This window comes from Anolis sagrei, chromosome 1 (genome assembly GCF_037176765.1).
Source record: "Anolis sagrei isolate rAnoSag1 chromosome 1, rAnoSag1.mat, whole genome shotgun sequence".
In the NCBI taxonomy this organism is placed as follows: Eukaryota; Metazoa; Chordata; class Lepidosauria; order Squamata; family Dactyloidae; genus Anolis; species Anolis sagrei.
This window is the reverse complement of record NC_090021.1, coordinates 86,150,807-86,175,054: the sequence shown is the minus strand read 5'-3', so window position 1 is coordinate 86,175,054 and position 24,248 is coordinate 86,150,807. Positions and strand designations below refer to the sequence as shown.

The 24,248-nt window shown below is 37.3% G+C and overlaps 1 protein-coding gene across 3 annotated transcripts in view; it reads left to right on the top strand.

The window, feature by feature from the left end:
* Positions 1-24,248, top strand: part of NKAIN2 (sodium/potassium transporting ATPase interacting 2) — a 635,701-nt gene that overhangs the window by 323,009 nt on the left and 288,444 nt on the right. For all 3 annotated transcript variants that reach the window (XM_060753280.2, XM_060753281.2, XM_067466859.1), the window contains exon 3: positions 13,065-13,145. In XM_060753280.2, the coding sequence (XP_060609263.2) occupies positions 13,065-13,145 (81 nt within the window). The remainder of the gene's footprint in view (positions 1-13,064; positions 13,146-24,248) is intronic.

Here is a 24,248-nt window from a genome sequence, read left to right as displayed (position 1 = left end):
TGGATTGTTTGATTCCATTTGACTAAGAAGAACAATTATATTCTGAACACTTTGCTCATTCAAATGTGAAGCACTTGTGTCCAGTAGAACAATATTGGTAATTTACAATCTTCCAGATGAACAGCAAGAAGTCCAAAACATAACTACAAATGTTCAACAAAGAATAAGGCAACAGTGCAGTCTTAGGGGAAATCCTTGCCACTTCTAGTAAGAATTCTGACAAATGCGCCACTAATTTGTACATCTAAGGGTTGAAGAACCTTTGGCAGGAAAAAGTCTGCCTTCGACAATACAAGCCTTTGACAATAAAAAAAAGTCTGCCTCTTTGGATGATTGTGATGTTTGCAAATGAGCTATTTAGGCATCAGTCACAAAATGACAAGAGATTAAAGATGAACTATAGCTTTTCCTTTTGCAATAAAATTACTAAAGTGAGAAGACTTTTTTAAAAATTCAGATACGAGTTTACAGTGGCTACAAGAAAAAAATAAATGATACTTATGTGATCCCCCCCCCCCCCAAGTCATTGACATAACCATTTGCTACAATGAAATTCTCATATTATTATATACAAATAATGCATGCAGCTATTTCTGGAGCAGGTGGGAAATTCAAAGGATATAATGGCTATGACAAGGAAAGCAGGAAAAAAATATAAATTTTGATGGAGGCACAATTTTGAGTCTTTAAATTATTATTTTTAAAAAACCATGAACATAAATGAATAGTGTCACTGTGTTTTAGTATTGGGCTAGGGGTGCATCTACACTGTAAAATTAATGCAGTTTGATAACAGCTTAACTGCCATGGCTCAATACTATGAAATCCTAGGAATTATAGTTTGGTGAGACACCAGTACTCTTTGACAGAGAAGGCTAAAAACCATGTAAAACTACGATTTCCAGATTCCCTAGCATTGAGCCATGGCAGTTAAAGTGGTGTCAAACTGAATTAATTCTGCAGTGAAGATGCACACTCTGTCTCGGGAGACCAGGATCTATCCATTCAGCTATGGAAACCCATTGGGGGATATTGGGCAAGTGACACTCTCTAAGCCTCAAAGAAAGACAGTGGCAACCTCCTTCTGAATGAACATCATAAAGAAAACCCTGAGGATTGACATGTTGGAAACAACTTGAAGGCATACAACACACAAAGAGATATGAGAGGAAGTACTTCTGGATGTGCCATTAGATTGTAGGTGACTTTTTAATGAAGGAGATTCTTCTCTGCCCAATGTGCATGTTCATATGTACCAGATCAGAGAAGTACTTCTGTTTGGTCTCTATGACACTTTCTCTAGTTATCCTTTATATTCTGTTCCATCTTTTGTCCTTTCAAGCGGAGAGTTGGAGAGGGGTGGTTAAGTTCAGTTGATGTTAAAGGCGGGTTTTCTCTAATGGGACCACTGCAGTTTTGGATCTTTATCTGTATCTTACAATTGATCGCCTTGGTCCTCTACCTGTATTGCCAATTGATAAGTAAAAAAATATAGCTTGCTTAGATGTGGAGGCTGAAGGAATCAGTTTACAGCCAGCTGCTAGAAAATTAAGTGGTAAGGCTACATTCCATCATCTGCTTTCAAAGCTGTATATAAAAGATGAAGAGATGAAAAATGGATCTCTGAATGCTAAATGTTCTTAAAACCACCATATAGGGTACTGCTCTGTGACTATGTCTATGTATGGACACGTGCTTCCCTTATATCTTGACAGGTACTAGAATCATCATATTAAAGAATGAATTTGAATCTTATTTTTTAAAATAAAATTCAAATTCTTATTTTTTAAAATATATTTGGAGGAATATTTTTGTGAGTTTTGTTCCAGGGTTAGAAATGTCATTTCTCAATCGGTTCTTTCATAAAAACATGGGGAAAGTTTATTAAACTGCAAAAACTTTGTTTTTGTGGGACATCCTGTAGCACATTTTGCTATAGTTTTTCAATGAATATCTCACAGTCTCAACCAATTGAACATAGTTTGTGCCAGCCACAAAAATGATGTTTCTGGACCATAACAACTACTTTCAAAATAAGTACCGCATAATTAAACAAGAAATATCACTTTCAAACCAGGAATAGAATTTTTTTTCAAATTTTGTTACATAGTGTTATCTACCAAAGTAACAAATCAGAGGTGATGTTATTGCTTGTACAAATGGCTTCCAAGCTCTCTTAAAGAATTGACAACCTCATGTGTGGATCATAGGACCAATGTGGCTGACATTTTGTGAGGATCTCAGTATTATGCCATGATTTCTTGGCACACTGCCACGTTTTCACAGAAATGTCTTACAACAAACAAAAGAGAACTAAGCGTTATGAATTACAGCATGCGTTTTAAACCAGAATGTTTATAAATGAGCTGTTCAAAATTTATTGTTAAAACACTTTTTTGATTTGCAGAACATTTTAAAACTTTTCAATAACAATTTTCTATCTGTCTCGAGAGGTTTTGCTTATTGTATATTGCTACTTATGAGGATTCTGGTCAGTTGACAGGTGGTATACAAATGCCTTAAAACAAATGATATGCCATTGCCGTATTGCTCTCTTTTGCACATATAACCTCCTTGATACGTTTTCTAGCATGCTACTATATTCCTATGGTTTTGTGAAAGCTTTTCAGATTCTCATTAAAATTCTGCTGTCAACTCCTTGGAAGAATATATCCTATTCCAGTAGTAGATTTTTGTGATTGCTTGAAATGAAGGGCTATTTGAATAGTCCATATTATTTATTATCATGGTCCAGTATGGTTTACATATTCCATAATTAAATCTTATCAATTACAACAGTTAAAACAACAACAAAACACCTGCTATAAATGAATCATTACAGCATATCATTATTTTTATTTTATTTTTGAATTCTTCTGGTGTTGAACTTTTTATGAGAACTAGTGATAGACCTCCATCACAGAGCATCTTCTTTGTGAAAGCTTCAGTAAATCAAACTGATGGCATGATGCATGGAGAAAATATTGTGGGCTTTATTTCATATTGATACATTTTGTAGTGTGTTACTATATTCCCATGGTTTTGTGAACGGTTTCCAGATTCCCACTAAAATTCTGCTGTCAATGCCTTTAACTTGGGTGTTATTCCCCTTGTTATGTCCATACATGTGTTTGCAGGCACAGGATTTGCATCTATTGCTGTATAACACATACCAAACATGGCTCCCTCTCCTTCCCCTAAATTGTATTGGTTTGACTTTGCTTTGTTCTGCCTGCAGTTCATAGTTTCTCCTACTACTAGATGCTGGGATCACTGTGATTATGGTCTAAAAGGAATTTGATTATTTTTCAAAATTAAACTAATGTATGCCTTTGCTGTTGATGAATGCAGAGGATCGAGGTGCACTGATGTTTCAAGCCTCTCAGTTAAAAGCTGCTTCCTACAAAAGTTAGACATGCTGATGGTCAAAGGCCATTCCTTGGCGCTAAGACCCAATTGAGCACTCCAGTTGACTGATGAGTGGGCATCGGGCCATTAGCGCAGATGGACATGAGCAAACAGAGCCAAAAGACAATATATGTGCATCAAGTGTAAATGCTGGTGGCAGGTTTCCCAGCCAGTGTCTGAGCTCATGCATCTGTAGTTACAAGAATGCCAACCTTGCTTTGGATTATATTTTCAAACAATTAAAAGAATATCTGGGGGGGAGGGTGTTTTATGACAGACCCAGGGAGTAAACTAAAAATAGAGAAAAGGGGATTAACACTGGAAATCTTTTTTCGGAAATTTTCGGAGATACACTTTTTCAGCTTTAACTGCAACCAAAATTACTATTGACTGAATATTACTCAATCAATAGTAAATTGACTGAATAATTGACTGAGCTCGTCTTAAAACCTTTTTAAGCTTCCTGCTGAGCAATGTTGATATGCCAAATCCCTAGTATATAGAAGCTCATTGGGTCTGGCTGCCTCATCTTCATAGCACAGTAGATAATTTTTTTTTCTGGCTAGCTTTGTAGACTGTCAGCTTTATAGCAGTTTTCAAGGCAGAGCCTTTTAATGATGGACATTTGCTTTTTGCAGAATTTCAGGTAGGTTTTCCCCTTGTCAAGAGGGATGAAATGCAGTCTTCATTTCAAAGAGTCTGCCATTCTCTTATGTCAGGTCTTCTAGGGTTTTTAAAAAATCCCAAAAGAGAGGGGGAAAAGAAGAAGGGGCAACAGCAAACAGAAAAGAAGTCTCCACAGCTAGATCCCCAAATTTACAGAAAGGCTGAATCTACTGTTGCTTTGACTTAATTTATGAGTAAGAATTAATTCTTTTTATGATTGTCATCCTGAACCTAGCTTAAATTGTCATGACACAAGATGCACATAACATGGGCCATTACAAAAGTATAACTGTCTTTCTGGCAAATGGTACAGAAACAGCTGACTCAAGCTCTTTCCTTATTATCACATTGTATGAACAATTCGAAAGCACAAGACACAGGGTGGAATTAGAAATGCACCTAGCCAGCTGGGTGTAGGGTTTTGTTTTGTTTTTGTTTTTTAAATACTGCTGCTAGATCTTTATAACCAATGGTATCAACAGATGCAGGGTGGCTGCCCCTGGCTTCATGTAAGTTCCCTTGTACACTCACTTACTTGAATGGGGTTGGTAGGATGGGGGAGCAAGAGGAGGGGGGAATACACAGTCCCTTTCACAACCACTCGCTCACTTGGGTGGGTAGAATGGAAGGGCATGGGGCAGAGGAAGGGAGAGAGGAACGGTGTACATGTTCTCTTATTCATTCACTCAAGTGGGAAGGGGGAAGGGGTGGGATGGGTGAGTGGGAAGCTGGAGTGCATATGTGTTCCCTCATGTATTCACTTCCTCCCTTGGAGAATTGAGGAAACTGAGATTCAGGATGGAGGGAGGGAAAGGAGAGAACGAGGGCAGTGGGAAGAGGGTAAGGACAATGGGAAGAGGATGCGGCAGCTTTTATGGCAGTGCTGCTCCTTCCATCTACCCACCCTGGAGATCTGGGTGCTATGTAGCCCCTCTACTGCTATCCCTGTCTCACCCCCTTCTCTCTTCCTTGAATGAGGGAGGCAGGGATGGAATGCACTTGTTTCCAGGCCTGGCCACACTGTCAGTTTGATCTCCTACTTAAGTCTGACTTAACATAACTCAAAAAGGACACCAGTGTTATCAAAATCCATATTAAATAGGGTATAGGGCAGCAAATAAATCACAAAGAATAAAATCCAGGAATATTAAACCAGAAAATATGAAGGGATGGTTGTACTTTGCTCTTCAAACTACTTTTTGGCTTTTTGCTTCTTGGTTAATGCACATCTTGTACTCTTTTCCACTGCTTTCTTTATTCAGACATGTCTTTGTGATGTTACAGCCTCTGCCTCCCTAGCTCTGTAGCTTAGTTACACTGGCATCATTTTTGGATTTCTACCTGTCATTTTTAATTTGTGGCCTACGTTTTATTTGAGAATCTAATAACTTCATAAGTAGGGAATGAAGATATGATAGTACAGTCGTTGTTTATGATGTTGTGCATCTTCAGATTAGTTCTGCACATTGTTATGGCAACCTGATGAAGAACATATCACAGGGTTTTCTTGCCAGTATTTGTTCAGAAAGGGTTTGGTTGAGTTTTCCCTGAGGATGAGAGTGTGACTTCCCAAGACCATGTAGTATGTTTCCATGATTGAACAGGGATTCAAATGGTGGTTGTTAGAATCATATGATTAACATCAAACTACTATATTATGCTGGTTCCCTACAATCATGTTACAGATTAAAATATGCGTATCTCATGACAGGTGCATTAAAGAATCCATACTGACTGCCAACTGGCTACCATATTAAAGTATTGGAATTAATACAGATAGCCATATCTCATGGAATGTATCTCCTATATCACCACAATCACCAATAGTTGGTACTATTTTTATGGAGAACCCTGTGATCTGCACTGTGGTTTATGGATTTTCATATGGCATCAACATGAAGATGGACCTTTTCAGTGTGGTGAATTATATCCCTTCTGACATATGTCTGGGTTGAATATTTTAGGCAATTATTTAATTGTTTTAATGACTTTCTTCTACCCATAAATCTTGTTGTTGTTGTTGTTGTTGTTGTTGTTATTATTATTATTATTATCTTATAGTAGTGTTGCTGTAAACCACTTGTCATATGTTCTGCAGTTGATGGTTGGTGATGGAAGGGTTAATGTATTAGTTCTAGAGGGTTTGGTAATCTGTAAGTGGGAGCTCATAGGTGAAAGCAATTAAAGGTGGAGGTGTGCAGGAGATTTGTTGCAGCTGGGTGTTACTGGATTTAAGGAGCTAACATTGAGTCTGATCTTTGGGAGAAAAGTATCTGTTAGATTTTGGTGGTGGATGTTGCTGGTTTTTTTTCCAAGGTCTGTTGGATTTTTCAGTATCTTGACCTGTCTCCTGGCTTTTGACTACGGTATAGACTCTTGATCCCTGGACTTTGTTTATTGAACTCTCAGCATTTGACCATTGGACTGGACCCTTTTGACTACAAAGTTATTTTTGCTATCAGTTTTTGTTTATTCTGTAGCTGCATGCTATCTTTGTGTTTTAATTAAACTGTTTGTTAAAACTGGGAGTTTTGATTCATCTCTACCTAAACAAGGTAGAGTCCTGGCAATGTGACACCACTTGAGGATTTGTGTACATGAGCAGTGATACAGAAATATATCTAATGAGATAATATTTATTATTATTTATTTGCGGTATTTGTATACTGCCCTTCTCAACCTCGAAGGGGACTCAGGGTGGTTCACAATGTTGCATTCATAGGAGTCTGTATGTCAAATGAACTTTGCCATTCTGCTGAAGTTCAAAATAGTTTGAAGTTTATAATATAATAACAATAAATTTTATTTCTTACCCACCCATCCTCATGACATGTAGCAGGACACAACATAGTCACCGATTCATGCAGAAGCATACTTGTTATGGACCTCCTTATCCTCTCTCTTGGATTAGGACCTTCTGTTTAATTAAGACCTAACACTTCTGTTTAACCAGTACTCTTATGTCTGAGGTCTTTCCTTTTGAAAAAATGTTTTGCAACGATGTTTGATTTTCTAAGTAATTTTACATTTGCATGTGCAAGTGGATCTCAATTTATATTGGGATTGTATTCTCAGACTCGTGATGTAAATTGATGCTGACAATAATGGAGTGGGCCAGTTTAATAGAGAATAATTGGAGATGAGAAGGATCGTTGAGCCAAAACAATCCACCATCAGCTTTAAAGAAGCTGTTGCTCTACCTTCACCTCCCAGCAGTGTCCTCACTTCTCACCTCAGCATCTCTCTTTCTATATGTTGTTTGTTCTGCTCTCCTGTCTGTCCTCCTAACCCCACTTGTGTTTTTTGGCAAGCTCCTGCTTTTCTGCTGCCCTCCCTCTCTAGTATACTCGCCATTGGTTCTGCCTTTCACTTTAATCCCCTTCTTTCCCCATTCTTCCACTTTTCTCTTCCCCGATCTGGTTTCTGACTCCACCCCCCCCCCCCCCTCCCACCGTTGCCACTTGCTCACCCATTGTCTTGCCTCCTTTCTGGACTCCTTCAGGAACTTCTTCTGATGGCCAAAGAGGTGAGGGATCCCAGGTTTCTCCTATTGGGGGATACAATTGCTAATTGTCTGTGTTGCTGTCTTTGGGTTGTCAGCCAACACAGCAGCACTTGTATTGTTTCCTTCCATACGTTCTTATAGAATAAGAATTGAGCATTCTAAGTATAGGGATCTAACACAGAATACCTGGTAGTGACAAAATACTTTTAAAAAAGAAGAAGAAAGGAGAAAAAGGTAGACTGGATAACAGCATGGTACTGCTTTTGTATGTTCTCCTCTGGATTTAAGGCAGTGGGAATTGTGTAACTGTTTTATGTTTAAGAAAGCAATATTTTCAGGCACCTAAAGCATTTATGTGTAATGAAACCAGTTTTCAGTTAAGTGTAATGCTCCTAGCCTGAGTAATTTAAAAATATAGACACAATCAAGACTATTTTTATTGACATTGTTCACATAATTGTAGCTATCTTGTGATAACTTTTATGATACAGTTATCCACAAAGGATTGCTGATTCCTAATAACAACTAGCTCATGATTGAGAGCCAAAGTAGGTGGTTTTAAGCTTCCTGGAGCTTAGCTGTGGCTCAATAGATATCATAGGACTACAGTTTCATCAGATCTAGTCTGTATAGCCATGGTGGGGCATGATAGGAATTGGACTCCAATATCTGGAACAGATTTTGGAATGTATGGCAAAAACAATTAAGTTGCTTCATGAATTATTCATGAAATCCAAAAATTAATTTGTTATTCTTGATACTTGTAATGAAAATGCTTAATTTATATCAATAATCCTTACATCAATTCTGTCTTTTCAAATGAATCATAGACAATGTATAAACTAGAGCAAAAGCTTCCAAAACTTAAAACTTGATCTCATTTGTAGCAACACCTTCCCAGAAAAATCATTAGATAACTACAAAACCCTGATATCCAATCAGTGATTGGAGATAAGTCCAGAAGAATAACAAGTCATGACTCACTATTCATTATGCCACTGTAATTAGTAGGGCCATTGTTAAATCAAAAAGCAAAATTTGAAATTCTTTCTCTGCATTATTAAAAACAAACAAAGAAGGAAATAATCTGTTATGTTAATATTATCTTGAATTATTTCTAAGCTGATTGCCCACCTCTGATATAGAAGATGACTATCATGCACCCCAGTTATCTTTATTTACTGTAACAATCTATGTTCTGGTTCCTGATGAAATACTCCTCTATTATTTCTGTTTAATATTACCACTGCTTAACGATGTGCACATTAAATTAAGAAAAGGGGAAATTGACTGTGGGCTCCATGCAACCACTTGACTCACAAAACATTTGTGAACCACCCCAAGGAGGTATTGGAAGCATCCAACAAAAAGTAACTAAGAAATTGATTCCCCCTGTCCTTATTTCTCCAATCCCAAAAAAGGCCAAGGGAGCAACAACAACAACAAAAAAACAACGATGAAATTACCCTCAAAAATTTTCTAGAGCATGTTGTCAAGCATTTGGGACATATAAGTATTAAATATATCCAACTTCTGTGTTATACTCGTATAAAATTCCAATGAATTTTGTGTTAATTTGTACAATGTCATTAATAAGTAACAGGGAAAAAGAGTAGTATTTCAGTGACAATATGACTATATATTCTGAAAACATTATGTACCTAGAAATATATTCATAGGATACTGGGTCTAGGTTTTGAACAGTCCTCTGTTTTTTAAACATTTAACAGAATAATGGGTTATATGTCTATCTTCATAGCACTTGTTCACTTTATTGAATATCCCTTCTCCTAAGATGGGAGAATTCAAAATGACTGTTCATTTACTAATACATCTATGGACCGTAATGAATATTGTTGTTGTTAATATCTCTGTTTTGTGTTTTTCTCAAAAATTGTGATATGTCTTGAGGGATGGGAATGGCAACCCCAGTTCTCAATTGTCTCACAGACCTTACTGATTTGTGGCTCTTATAAGTTGTGTAATGATTACAGTAAGTTAATGTAGTTATGTAGTATTCCTGGAAAAAAAGATGGGGGAAATTAGCACTTGGAAGATCTCTCACAAAATGTAGCTCTAATTAGAAATGGGAAATGCCAGTGGGATTTGTTCATTGTCTTCCTGCAGACTTTCAGTACTAAGTTTCCAGAATGATTAGTTTAAACATGTAGCTGAAATGACATTTAAATAGCTGCAATCCAAAGACTAAAGATATTTGAAATTAGAAACATCTCCAGTATCTGAAAATTTGTAATGAGACTTTGTTTTAAGACAATTCTATCTAATGTTACAAGATACCAGGCAGCAAATTGAAGCTGTTGTAGAGTTGTAGAAGCTGTTTAAGCATGTGGACAGCTTTGAACTGGGAATGTTTTCATTCAAATGGCATTTCATGATGAATTAATTAAGTGGTCTCAGGTATCTAAGCTTTAGATCTGTCATATGATGGAAATTCATGGCCTTTGTGGGTGGTCATGGTATAGGTTGTTTTTTTTTTAGTGTTGCACTAGGAGTCTGGAAGCCCAGGGTTCACATCCCTGCTCAGTCATTGAAACCTGAGTTAATTTTGAGTAAGCCAAGTGTTAGGGCTTCCAACTCCCAGAAGCCTTAGCCATCTTGTCCAATGGTCAGGAATTATTGGACCTGAATTCCAAAACATCTGGAGGACCACAGGTTGTGCAGGCCTGCTCTAGATTGTAGAGCAATTTTTGGAGGGGGCCATATGGAAGAATGGCCCTTCCTTCATGATGGCATGATCTTGTGTATGCCACTTTTCTTCACAGAATGTCATTTTCTGATTCTAAGCCACAGTTAATTTCAGTTATATTCATTTGAAGAAAGGGATTTTCATAATTCCTCATTTTACGTTGTTCCAGTGGAAGTTGGACTTAAGGTCACACTGGTGCACCTAGAACAGTGATGGGCAACCTTTTGAGCTCGGTGTATCAAAATTTGCCAAAAACCTGACCATGACTTGGGTGGGGTGTCAACTTCAAGAAAAAATAAACGTAATTTTGCAATATTTATAGTTTAAATAAGAAAAATGTGTATTCCATGCTGAGTTATGGAGTGAACAATGCTCAAACATGCAGATGTTAAATTTGTAGAGCCTTTTACAAATTTAAGGATGGAATTAGATTGGCTCTTATAAGGTGTACTTCTCTGTATGCGGCTGCATGTGGCCACGTGTCATCAAAAATAGTATGTCAGTGCTGACACGCATGTCATAGGTTCACCATCATGGACCTAGAAAATGCCTAGAGAGAACATTCATTTAAGTTAAGTTGTGCATACCAGTTTTTTGGATATGGGTGTTATACTTTATAGTATGTCACAACATTAAAATGCAGCTATCTTTAAATTGTATTTTAGCACAAGAACACTCATTCCAAAATGTAGCTTATCCCATGTTTTGCAAAGTTTCACTATGAGTTGCATGAAGAGTATGCCAAATGAGTGTAAACATAATTTATTATTATGACAAAGTATGATCTGACTTGTGGTGGGTGCTCAAAAATGGAAAGAAACGAAGTCTCTGTAACAATTCTCAAAGTCTGGGTTGACTGCTTCAAACAGTTTCATAACAACATAGAAAAGTAACAAATTGATATATAATAGCATTGAGTAACTAAAACACTGTGTCAATGTTTAACTTGGGTAACAAAACAGAACATTTACAAAGTGATATTAAAAAGAAGAAACAGTCTTACTGCTGTGTTTGTAGTAGCTTGGAAAACAATTTTCTAGAGTAGTAATATAATGAACCTGTAAAATCAATTTAATTATTATGAAAAGGAGGCATATTAGCATAAAGTTAATTCTCTTCATTTATTCTTATAAAATATTAGATATTGTTAAGGAATTTCTTTCTTTTTTTAACAGCATGTTTTGGCAAAGAGTCAAGTAATTAAAATGGAAAGAGAGATAGGAGTCTGGACCCATGAAATAATTGACAGGGAGACTTAGAGGGAGAACAGGGAATTGTATTAAATTCAGAATAATTACTATAAATCACGCATACTGTGTAATTTATATATTAATTATATATTTGCATATATATTTTTATAAAATAAGGAAGGAAGTCTTGCCATTGTCATTTCTTCACTGTTTGTGGCTGGATATATATTATTGGCTGTTATAGGTTTGGGAGCCCATTAGAAGTCATAGAATTATAGGAGTTGGAAGAGACCTCATGGGCTATCCAGTCCAACCCGCTGCCAAGAAGCAGGAAAAGCACAACCAAAGCACCCCTGACAGATGGCCATCCAGCCTCTGTTTAAAAGCCTCCAAAAAAGGAGCCTTCATCACACTCCAGGGTAGAGAGTTCCACTGCTGAACAGCTCTCACAGTTAGCAAGTTCTTCCTCATATTCAGGTGGAATCTCCTTTCCTGTATTTGAAGCCATTGTTACGCGTCCTAGTCTCCAGGGCAGCAAAAAACAAGCTTGCACTCTCCTCCCTGTAACGTCCCCTCACGCATTTATACATGGCCAGTATGTCGCCTTTCAGTCTTCTCTTCTTCAGGCTAAACATGTCCAGCTCTTTCAGCAGCTCCTTATAGGGCTTGTTCTTCAGACCCTTGATCATTTTAGTTGCCCTCCTCTGGACACATTGCAGCTTGTCAACATCTCCCTTCAATTGTGGTGCCCAGAATTGGACACAGTATTCCAGGTGTGGCCTGACCAAGGCAGAATAGAGAGGTGGCATGTTAAGAATTTATGACTGAAGTCTGTGGTATTCTGGGATTTGCAGTTTAGGGAGAAACATTTAGATTTCCAAGACAGGGAGCTCTAGTTCCTCACCAAACTGCAAACTCCAGAATTCCATACAGTGGAACTATGGCAATCAGTTTGGAATCGTCGTGCTATAACTGTGTTGTAGGAAAGGGCCCTTTGTTTATGCACTTGTAAAAAGATGTATTTCAGATTTTAATTTTCTTGTTACAATTTTGATTTCTTATTTTGAGTCATTTTGCTCTTTCTCCACATTAGAGCTTGGTTTTTACAAGGTCATATCCATTTTTATTTGTATTTCTCTTTACATAAGCACTTTTATAAGTCTTTGTCCTTAATGCATTTCCATAAACCGTATTTATGTGATGAGACATGCACAAACATTGATACATTTTTGTGCATGCCTCCATATATCTGCACTTTTCTTGGAGAATTGCCTCATAAATTTGACAATAGCATGAATACCAAATATTGCATTTTGGTTTTTTGTGGTGATTTGGTAAGTGGAAATTAGCTGGGGTCACATTAAGGTATGATCTGAACTAATCTTCTCCCTTCTATTTCATGCCCTTTGCCAAATATTATCTTTCCTTGAAACAGTATAATAATATCCTTGCAAAAATCTCTGAAATCAGTGGCTAAGATGGTTTCCCCGTTTCTTCTGGAAACACTTCAGATTTGTCATGTAAGCTTTATTTAAACTTAGTTGATATCAACATTAATAATGTATTATTCTTTTTTCCTTTTCTGCAGTATGCTGCCTGGTTAGTCCTGTGGGTTACATGGAACGTATTTATTATCTGCTTCTACTTGGAGGCTGGGGACTTATCAAAGGTAATTTGCCATCTGATATATCTAAGCCAACTGATGTCAACACGCCCAGTTCTGAGCATGTCTTCTTGTATCTACTTACAGCCATGGCTGTGCTTCAATGAAGAAATCAGCTTGGGAATGATGAATATGCTGTGTGCCTTAGCAATGCTTATCCTCAGTTATTTAAGAAAAAGTGTAGGTGTAAAACAGATGTTTAACAGTAGGAGGATTTTTAATGGCATTTGTGTTATTCAGATGAGAAACTACAATAGACTTTCAAGTTTATATAATGGGGAAGTCATCGTTCTGAATGTCACAGCTGACAGTTATCTAAAGGATTCAAACAATGCTATTTAATGATATGTATCTTGCTGTTTTTCTGGGTTTTTCCCAAAATATATATAGTTTTGCTAATTAAAGAAAGAATAAATTGGGGCAAGAAACTATCTAACAAGCTAAGATACTGAAGTGTTTTTGAATATTGATTTTTCTGAGTCTTCCAAAATAATTACCACCATGTGATTGAAACTATCTTTATAGAAGCAAATATTTTTCTGATGTTTTAGGATGTATGTTATTTGTGTGGATTTACTTCACATGCAAGGGCCACATCTTTGAGTTAGCAAAGTTAGGGGAAGGCAAGTCTGTCATCACTGCTCAGCTCTCTTGTGGTTCAGTCAGGAAGGAGAGATGTACAGGTTTACATAAAATGAATATCTGTTTTGAAGCATACATTAAAATAAATTTTATTTCTTTTAATTGTTATGATAACACATCAATTAAATATATTATTTTTCTTATTTATATTCTTCAACATTTCAGTTGAGTATGTTGTCGAAGGCTTTCATGGCCAATATCACTGAGTTGCTGTGAGTTTTCCAGGCTGTATGGCCATGTTCCAGAAGCATTCTCTCCTGATGTTTCACCCACATCTATGGCAGACATCCTCAGAGGTTGTATGGTTTGTTGGAAACTAGGCCAGTGATGTTTATATTTCTGTAAATAAAGAGCAACACTAACCCCCCCCCCCCCAAAAAAATAACAGGGGAATTCCAGTCAAGAACAGATCAGGGCCAGCTAATACCTCCCAACAAAGGATCCCCCAGGCAGCAATCAGCCAGGCTTTGAAGATACTAGGCCATTAAAAGCTAATCAATGTGGTCAATTGCAACATTCACACTTGCCCATTTCAGTTGAGGTTCTGGTTTAATTTTAGGTTTAGTTTTAGTTTTTGACAAAATGGAATTATCAAATGTCTTCACATATAGATTTATCAACAGCTCTACGAGGGACATGACATTGTATTTGTAAGATAGTTGATTTAAACATTCTTAAATAAACATATTGCTTGGACAAGATAAACTGAAACTACAGGGCTTGAGCACTATTCATTATAAAACCAGAACAATTTCTACACAATTTATTTTGTCCTCAATATGTGATAACTGTAGTGAAAACATACCAAAATATAAGATCTGTTATGCTATAAGAATAAAGCTTTTCACCCTGCTTTATGACTACTAAAGCTATTGAGAAAAATCTTTTGGACCCCTTTGGCAGAGCAATGGGGAATGGTGCTTACAGTTCTACGTTTTCTGAGCTTGCATAAGGAGGTATTATTTTCCTGTTGCTTGATTGATTTGTCTCAACTTGGGAAGAATGCCATTGTAAGAGTCAAAGACAGAAGGATGGCACCCACCAAACAACCTCCAATGAGATTAAACATTTTCAAGGAGATAGAAGGAAACCAAGAAAGGACTGGAATGAGTCTGATCTTGCATGGACTTATCCTTTTTCTGATAGCTGATCTCAGTATGATTTTAAAACCGCTGACCCTCCATGATGCCTAGGCAAATAGCTCAGAAAGCTTTATCACTGCTCTGGCTTTGTGGCGGAATGTATGTTTGGAAGGATAGGCTTCCAAATTGTGTAAAGTTTTAGACTGACTGAACCTTTGTGATGTAGAGTTCTTCCATCTTTTTCTTGGGTAGATGATGATGATCATGATATTGATTTTAGGTCCCATTTTTACTCATCCCTGAGACTCATAGTAGCTCACAATAGTAAAGACAGATACTTTTAAAAGTGTCTGTAGATGATGGAGCTAGAGCAGGGGTCCTCAAACTTTTTAAACAGAGGGCCAGATCACAGTCCCTCAAACTGTTGGAGGGCCGGATTATAATTTGAAAAAAAAACAAAACAAAACATGAATTCCTATGCACACTGCACATATCTTATGTGTAGTGCAAAAAACCACTTTAAAACAATAAAATAATTAAATATAAACTTAGCATTTCAGTGAGAAGTGTGGACCTGCTTTTGGCTGATGAGATAGGATTGTTGTTGTTGTGTGCTTTCAAATCGTTTCAGACTTAGGTTGAACCTGAGCAAGGGCCAGGTAAATGACCTTGGAGGGCCGTATCCGGCCCCCGGGCCTTAGTTTGAGGACCTCTGAGCTAGAGGGATACTCTGTGCTTTTTATCATGGAGAGACCAGGTCACAGTGACAATGATTGGAAACTGACTGATTCACCCATTTCTGCTTGGAAAACACTGACTTGCACAGCTTGAGAGTCATACTTAGATGTTACACTGTGTTGTTTACTCATCTTGCAATTAGTAGCTTATTAAGAGCCTTTAATCCGGCTCCCTTGATTTTAATGTATTGCATAGATGCTGTCATTCCCTATGCAAGTGAATCCCTAGAAGAAACATATACATAATTCAAAACAATTAATTTAAAGCAAGCATGTCAAAACACAACAGAATAAAAAGGGTTACTCAAAATAAATTTCTTTGACTAATCTTTATTCTGAGGCCATAAAAATACAACAAAGCTTCATTTTCAGAAAGTACAGGTTGAGTATCCCTTGTCTGAAATTCTTGGGATCAAAAGTATTTTAGATTTTTTTAAAAAATTGAAATAGCTCTATTTTAATATACATAGTAAAGGTCAAGGTTTTCCCCTGACATTAAGTCTAGTCATATCCAACTCTGCAGGGTAGTGCATTTCTAAGCTGAAGAGCTGGCATTGTCCATAGACACCTCCAAAGTCATGTGGCCAGCATGACTGCATGGAGCACTGTTACCTTCCCGCTAGAATGGTACCTATTGATCTCCTCACATTTGCATCTTTTCAAACTGCTAGGCTGACAGAAGCTGGGGCTAACAGCGGGAGCTCACTTGCTCCCTGGATTCAAACCACTGGCCTTTTGTTCAGCAAGTTCAGCAGCTCAGCAGTTTAACCCAATGCACCACCAGGGTGCCCCTTGCATATACATACAGTATGAGATATCTGGGAGATTGGATCCAGGTCTAAACACAAAATTCATTTATGGTTCCTATTCACCTTATATGCATAGCCTGGAGATAATTGTATACATAATATTTCAATCATTGTATGCATAAAACAAAAGTTTTGTACACTGGACCATTAGAAAGCAAAAGTGTCACTGTCTCAGCCACCCATGTGGACAGTTTTTAATTTCAGAATTTCAGATAAATCTATACTATCAATCTATACTATTTTATTCCTTCTCATCTTCCTGTCATTAAGAGTTTTGAGGATTCTGTATTTGTGGAAGCTATTAATTTAAACTGACTTGTCACTGAAACGTGATCTTTGAATATGTGTATGGACATACCTATATATAAAAATCATAATTTCTCCGGTATGTGTGATGAACTAGTAGATAGAAGGTGTTCAAAGCATGACCAGTGTTGGTATAGAAAACAGTGGCTTCCAGTCTAGAGCTTAAGCTGACCTAAGCAACTTCTGCTTCTCCACCAGTGTCTGTGCATTGATATTGGTGGTTTGAGCAGAAGTTGCATCTCATTTTGAGAGATGATCTGCACAGTCCAAGTGCCTTACCTCTGTTTTGTCTGGATTAAGCTTCAGTTTGTTGCCTTCATCCAACAGCCGCAGTGGCGCAATGGGTTAAAACCCTTATTCTGGCTGAACTGTTGACCTAAAGACTTGATGGGGTGAGCTCCTGTCTGTCAACCCCAGATTTTCATGTGGAGAGAAGCCTTCCACAGGATGGTAATACATCTGGGCCTCCTCTGGGCAATGTTCTTGCAGGCGGCCGATTTTCTCACACCAGAAGTGGTATATTCTCAAGTTACTTCTGACATTTGCTTCTGACATGATTAAAAAAAACAGCAGACAGATAATCTGGCAGAGATCTGTCTTATTCTTTCAGCCAACACTTTATTTCTAGGCACCGGGATTGTGGCTCAGCTGGCTGAGTGTCAGCTGCATTAAGATCACTCTGACCAAAAGGTCATGAGTTCGAGGCCAGCCCGGGCTGGAGTGGGTGTCCAGCCATTGTGTAGCCCGTTGTCGACCTTTGCAACCCGAAAGACAGTTGCATCTGTCAAGTAGGAAAATAAGGTACCACCTTAAAGTGTGGGAGGCTGAATTTAACTAATTTATGAGGCCATAAAGAAAGAAGACTCCGGGGAATGTGGAATGCGGAAGAACTTCATCGGTGTCGTTGATGGACGATGAAAAGCAGCAGCTCCCCTGGCGGCCAGAAAAAAAAAAAGTTAAATAGCCTTGGTGTATTTGTCTGTATTTGTTGTCTGTCAAACTGGCATTGAATGTTTGCCATATATGTGTTTACTGTAATCCGCCCTGAGTCCCCTGCGGGGTGAGAAGGGCGGAATATAAGAACTGTAAATAAATAAATAAATAAATTTCTACATAACTTTCTTAAACTTCCTGAAAATATTTATATCACTTGATGCTGACCTGCTCCTGATAGGAATAATTTATCTATCTCACCCCTACAGAAAAACATAATATATAAGATGGCGATAAATCATAGAATCATAGAATCATAGAATCAAAGAGTTGGAAGAGACCTCATGGGCCATCCAGTCCAACCCCCTGCCAAGAAGCAGGAATATTGCATTCAAATCACCCCTGACAAATGGCCATCCAGCCTCTGCTTAAAAGCTTCCAAATAATCCCAAAGGGCAGGAATGACTTTAAGTATGCTGCAGATCAGCAACTGGCCTGTCCCAAAAAATCTTGTGTACCCACTGTAAAACTATTCAGGCAAGTAAGAACAGTTAACTGTGAATTTTCTCTATGCACTGAATTATTTGCATTACCTGGATGTTAAAAATGACAGTAAGTGTGCAATAGCACTCCTTATTTCCTCTTCTCTGAAAATAAATATTGAATCTTTAAAAGAGAAGTTACACTGAATTAGTTCTCAATAGAGAATTAAAAAGTAACCTTTAAGGAACTACAGGGCTATGCTTTATCTTACACCTGGGGTGCAGTTTGGGTTGTGAACCATGAGAGATGATCTTGCACAGGATGGATATATAAATTGTCAATTAAAATTGCAGGTTAGTTATTCCTTGTCTGAGTATGCATTGTTGTCTGTAAATATAGTATATAGCTTTCTGCCACACACACACACAAATACTTTTTTCCCAGCTATGCTCACCTATGTTAAACTTTTCTGCCATTACTCAGTAATATCAAGATGCCAACATATTTCAAGCTGCTATCATATCTTCTGTGAGAAAGTTTACTAATAGCTGCTTTCCTCCCCTTGTCACAGAGGTTATGACATTTTTGCAGCTGCTCTTTACTGAAGTGATAACGGGATATTCAGAATGATGCGATTGCCACCTCTTCATAAGATTGAAACGAGTAAAGAATAGCTCACATCACATTACAGATATATAATTTGAAGTTTGGCAGTGGACTCAGAACATTTCATGTCATTGTGTCACTGTTAATGTCTCCTCTGTGACACCATGGTTTTCGTAGTCTGTCAAAATTATTATGACCATATAGATTGGTGATGAAAAAAAGGACAAAAGGTCAGCTTTAGAAAGCTGCCCTACACTCTTACTGTTAGCTGTCAAAAATGCATGTTATATAAAAATGATACTTACAGGTTAAACAAACTTTTTAGTGCACGTTGTGCTGGGAACCTGGATGTCTCCTCTACCTGATTGTAAGAACAGATTAAATGTTGGTATTTCCAACCTTATTTTAAGAACAAATTTGCTTCTAATTCACAAACACTTGAGTCACTGGAGGTACATCTTGTTCTGTCCTTGCTTTGCAGTTCCACAAAGCATCCTGGAATGCATGAAAATTTAATTTTTCAATTATCACCTTTAAAGAAAGTGACTTTGAAATGTTGCCACCAAAAGAAGAGGAAAAAGGGAAATGTTACACTGAAAAAATATTGTCCAAAGCAGGGTAGTTATATTGGTCCATGAGAATAATCCAGAGACAAGCAATACATTTATTAGGACCAGCAAAAATTTCACATGAAATATAAGCTTCAAAGTATGCTGACTTGGAGTGTAGTGGAGTCTCCTTTTCTGGTTGTTTTTAAGCAGAGGCTGGATGGCCATCGTTTGGGTGTGCTTTGATTGTGTGTTCCTGAATAGCAGGGAGCTGGACTGGATGGCCTTTTTGGTTTCATCCAACTCTATGATTCTAAGTTACGCCACAGTGGGATAAAAAATACTCACAGATTTTCTCATCCTTGATCCAAAAGTATGTGTTCACTAAGGATTTGAAAAGTTGACTAGCTTTGTTGTAATGTTCAAAAGAGTTGTACAAAAGCATTGTTTTTGCACATATAACTGGTGAATTTCTGGAAACAATATTGATTATACAAAATCATCGTTTTGGAAAAAAAATTGGTAAAATATTATTCTTTCTCCAGCAATCTTGCATACACACTATCCATGTAGCTATTTGGAAACATCCCAGACTAAAACAGTGTATATACATAGATTAAAATATAGAGCAAAACTGCAAAATTGTTACCACTATGTTGTTCTTCTCAACTGGGTTTTCAGCCAGGAAAGAAATGGCTTTTCTTTCCCTTCCTAGTCGTGACACATCAAGACACCTCATTGAAGATGTCTAAGCACTATTAGATTGTATTTACTTATTCATATAATTTGAGATTCTTTTGAAAAAAATCATTGTCTCAAAAACCTACTGAAAAAAATATTTTGTTCAAATAATGATAACAACAGCAATAATAACAACAACTTTATTTTTGTACCCGCCTCCATCTCCCGGAAGGGACTCGGGGCGGCTTCCATGGGGATGAGCTCAATCAACATGGTTAAAAAATAGCACTTTAAAATATATAACAACAGTATAAAACAGAATAAAACAACAACATTATAACAAAATATAAAAGCAAACATCAAACCAATAACCAATGAACTCTGCGATAGTGATCAATTCCTGAGCACAACTAGTGCAAAAACAATTGTGAGGATAGGGCTGATGGATAAAGTGTGTAGGTCATATGGCAGGAGTAGAGATAGAGGGCAGTATGAAATAGAGCCTTATAACTTTGTGTACAGAACAATAGTAAAGTATGAGCACAAGATTTTGGGTCCTAGTTGGGGCCAAGCTATCTGGGGGATTGTCTAGTCAATCTGGAAGGAGTTTCAGAGCTGGGGGACCACCACTGAGAAGGCCCTCTCTTTTGTCCCCACCAACCTGAGACCAGTGTTAAATAAATTTATTGCTAAACAAATAACAGGTACTTTTAACATTTTCGTATGGGTTGTTTGTTTACATGAAAAAACTAACTTTGCACAACAAACAACATTTTCCATAAAGAAAATACTTCTATGCAGAAGTATGCAGAAGTATTACTCTCTGTACAGAGATTGATGATTCCTGCACAAAAAGTGGTCTGTCTGCATAATAATAATAATAATAATAATAATAATAATAATAATAATAATAATGTGTGGATTTTGCATAGAATAGGTCCTGAAGTGTTAATGTCCTCATCAGTCCAGAATTCTCCATGCCAGAAGTTTCCTATACTGTTTACTAACTATTTTTAAAAAATATTATTTCCATCCCAAGTTTTTAATTAAATAGATTCCCAAAAATCAATGAGATTCCAGAGTCACTTCTGGGGTGGTATGTCTTCAATTACAACTAGCAACTGATTCAGTGCCGTACCTAATATATGATACTGAGGAAATGTGGAGTCTTTACTTCTGAAAATGTTATTATTGTTACTTGCAACCTAATACCTGCCTGCCTTCTTACACCTATGCAAACTATTTGGTATACAGATTTATCTCCATACTTTACAGCTGTAAGATCTGATCAGACCTTTGGACTTTTATGCCTCTCCTTTAGTTTATTGAATTACCTAGACTGAGAAAGCATTCTTGAGAACTTAGAGCTTAATTACTCCTTGGAACTTTTAGTTGGTTAGAGGTATTGCTTGTGTTGTGTTTGGACTTTTGTCAAAGTATTTGCATTATTTCTATTGTGAAACCTGGCATTGCTGAAAACTTGCATTATTTTTGGACTTTGCATTAGTATGAAGAGGCAACATGGAAAGAAAAGTATAGCAATACACTTGGTTTCATAAAGATGCCAAATCTTAAGAGAAGTGATCCCCCCAGTACAATTTATAGAGGTAAATTCTATTGCATTCAAGGGGGTTACTACAAGATAAACAAATATCAAATTGCACCTATACAGTGCTTTCTGTCCTATCTGGGCATGAAGAATCCGTCAATTTCCAGACTGCATCAGTTTTACAGATGTCTGTTCATAAATCCACTGCATTCCATTTCTAACCCATGCAAGATTTATTTTATTTACAGACACAGTTTCCTCAAACATATGTACATTTTCCTAATATAAAAATGTACTTTTTGAGAGTAGCTCTATATTACACCATTAAAAGAAAGGCTGGATCAAAATAATAACTCCAATCCTCATAGTAGCATCAGGAAATGTCAATTAAGTCAGTTGGCTTTAAAATACAGGCTAAATGGAATTTCTCACACTCTCTAGATATGTGAAAAACATAGCTCATGGTATACATGTTTTCCCCCCTGCAATACTATGCAGGAAAGGTGTAATCTGATTTAATTTTCCTTCATTCAACAACCTTTCACATTGTTTTAGTTCTTTTCTACATGCCATATGTCTCTATGTTAGAAACATAGAGGTAAAACAATGATATAAATTGGTAATAGCGAGTCAGTGAGGGTAAACAGCTGCACATTAAAAATAAGCAGTTGCTCCAAAGAGAGAAATAATCTCTTTGAGACAGTAAATGTCAAAGAACAGATTAAGGTAGCTGTAAATGCTTCCATTTGTTGAGCTAAATGCAGTAATTTCCTTTCCTTGCTATGACTTTTTGAACTTAGTTTTTTTTTAAAGAAACTTAGGATACTTGTGCTATCCCCTGCATACTGTACTTGAACCTGGCTTCGCTAGGTTCAATATCTTATTTAGAGTTTTAACATATACTTCTAATATAATACTTACATATGCCACATATACAGGGAAAAAACCCTATGCCCCTGGGGGATATGTTATTGAACTTTCCATGAAAATAGGAAACCATGCATGATAGTTAAACCTCTTGAAATGAACAACTTCTGGCAGAAGTTACCTTACTGGTGCCATGAAGCCATGCTCTAGGAATTTGCTAGGTCCTTCAGAGTGACTCTATGAAAATTTCAACAGGAAGCATGCCATAGAATCATCTGGAGGATCTAAAAAATTCCTAGAGAGGGCATATTTTGTTTGATACAAGTAGATAAAATCATGAGGATCATACTCCACAGGATCATACTATATTGTATGTATGTATTTTATTTATATAAGTGCACTCCCTCATTTCATAGAATCATAGGATGATAGAGTTGACAGAGACCACATACCTGTAAGTTTCCCCTACTTTCCCCTTCCTCCCAAGAAAACCAAATCATGCAAACTGATTTCATGAAAGCACCATATATCTGTCCCTCATATTTTAACATGCAGTAGGTTATTTCATTCTGCAACTTTGGCTAAGCCTTTGATACCCTAAGGCATTTGTGCCATTTTATGTTAATTTGCTGGCTAACCAGATGTGCTTAATATTAAAAAACACATTGCAGGACATAAAAGAAATTGCCTTGATGAAGTGGAAATGTGAATTTCCAATTCATAGAGATGTTTTCATGGTTACTTCAAGTAGAAAGGGATGGGGGATATTTTGTCATGTAGGAAAGCAGGGGGAGGGGGATATAAAGAGAGTGAAGGTACATGTACTGATGTATGAATTGCTTCCATAAATAGCAGCTTTAATATATACTGGATTCAGTTCTCCATGCCAGTACACCTTCTTATCTTTCTAATTTACTTAGCGAAACTTAGTCTGTAACTCTGTTTTCTGTGGTATTGCTTGCTTTGCAGCTTTCTTGATTATTGATGGCTACTGATTTTTTGCAAGCCTGGTGCTTTTTAAAAAATGTGAAAGTGGGTAATAAAGATAATTCCTCCTTGATCTACGTCAGGGGCATCAAACTCATTTTCATTAGCCTTATGGCTCCATCAAAGAGCCATTGTATCCATAGACAGAGAAGCCATGGATATAGTTGTTGTTGTTCATTCATTCAGTCACTTCCGACTCTTTGTGACCTCATGGACCAGCCCACTCCAGAGCTCCCTGTCAGCTGTAGTCACCCCCAGCTCCTTCAGAGTCAAGCCTGTCGCTTCAAGGATACCATCCATCCATCTTACCCTTGGTTGACCCCTCTTCCTTTTTCTTTCCATTTTCCCCAGCATAATTGTCTTCTCTAAGCTTTCCTGTCTTCTCATTATGTGGCCAAAATACTTCATCTTTGCCTCTAATATCCTTCCCTCCAATGAACAGTCGGGCTTTATTTCCTTAAGTATGGACTGGTTGGATCTTCTCATGGTCCAAGGCGGTCTCAGAACTTTCCTTCAACACCACAGTTCAAAAGCATCTATCTTCCTTCGTTCAGCCTTCCCTATGGTCCAGCTGTCACATCTGTAGGTTACTACAGGAAATACCTTTGCTTTTACTATGTAGATCTTCGTTGCCAGTGTGATGTCTCTACTCTTCACTATTTTATCAAGATTGCTCATTGCTCTCCTCCCAAGAAGTAAGCGTCTTCTGATTTCCTGGTTGCAGTCTGCATCTGCAGTAATCTTTGCACCTTGAAATACAAAGTCTGTCGTGGCCACCACGTTTCCCCCCTCTTTGTGCCAGTTATCAATCAGTCTGGTTGCCATAATCTTGGTGTTTTTTTAATGTTTAGCTGCAACCCAGCTTTTGCGCTTTCTTCT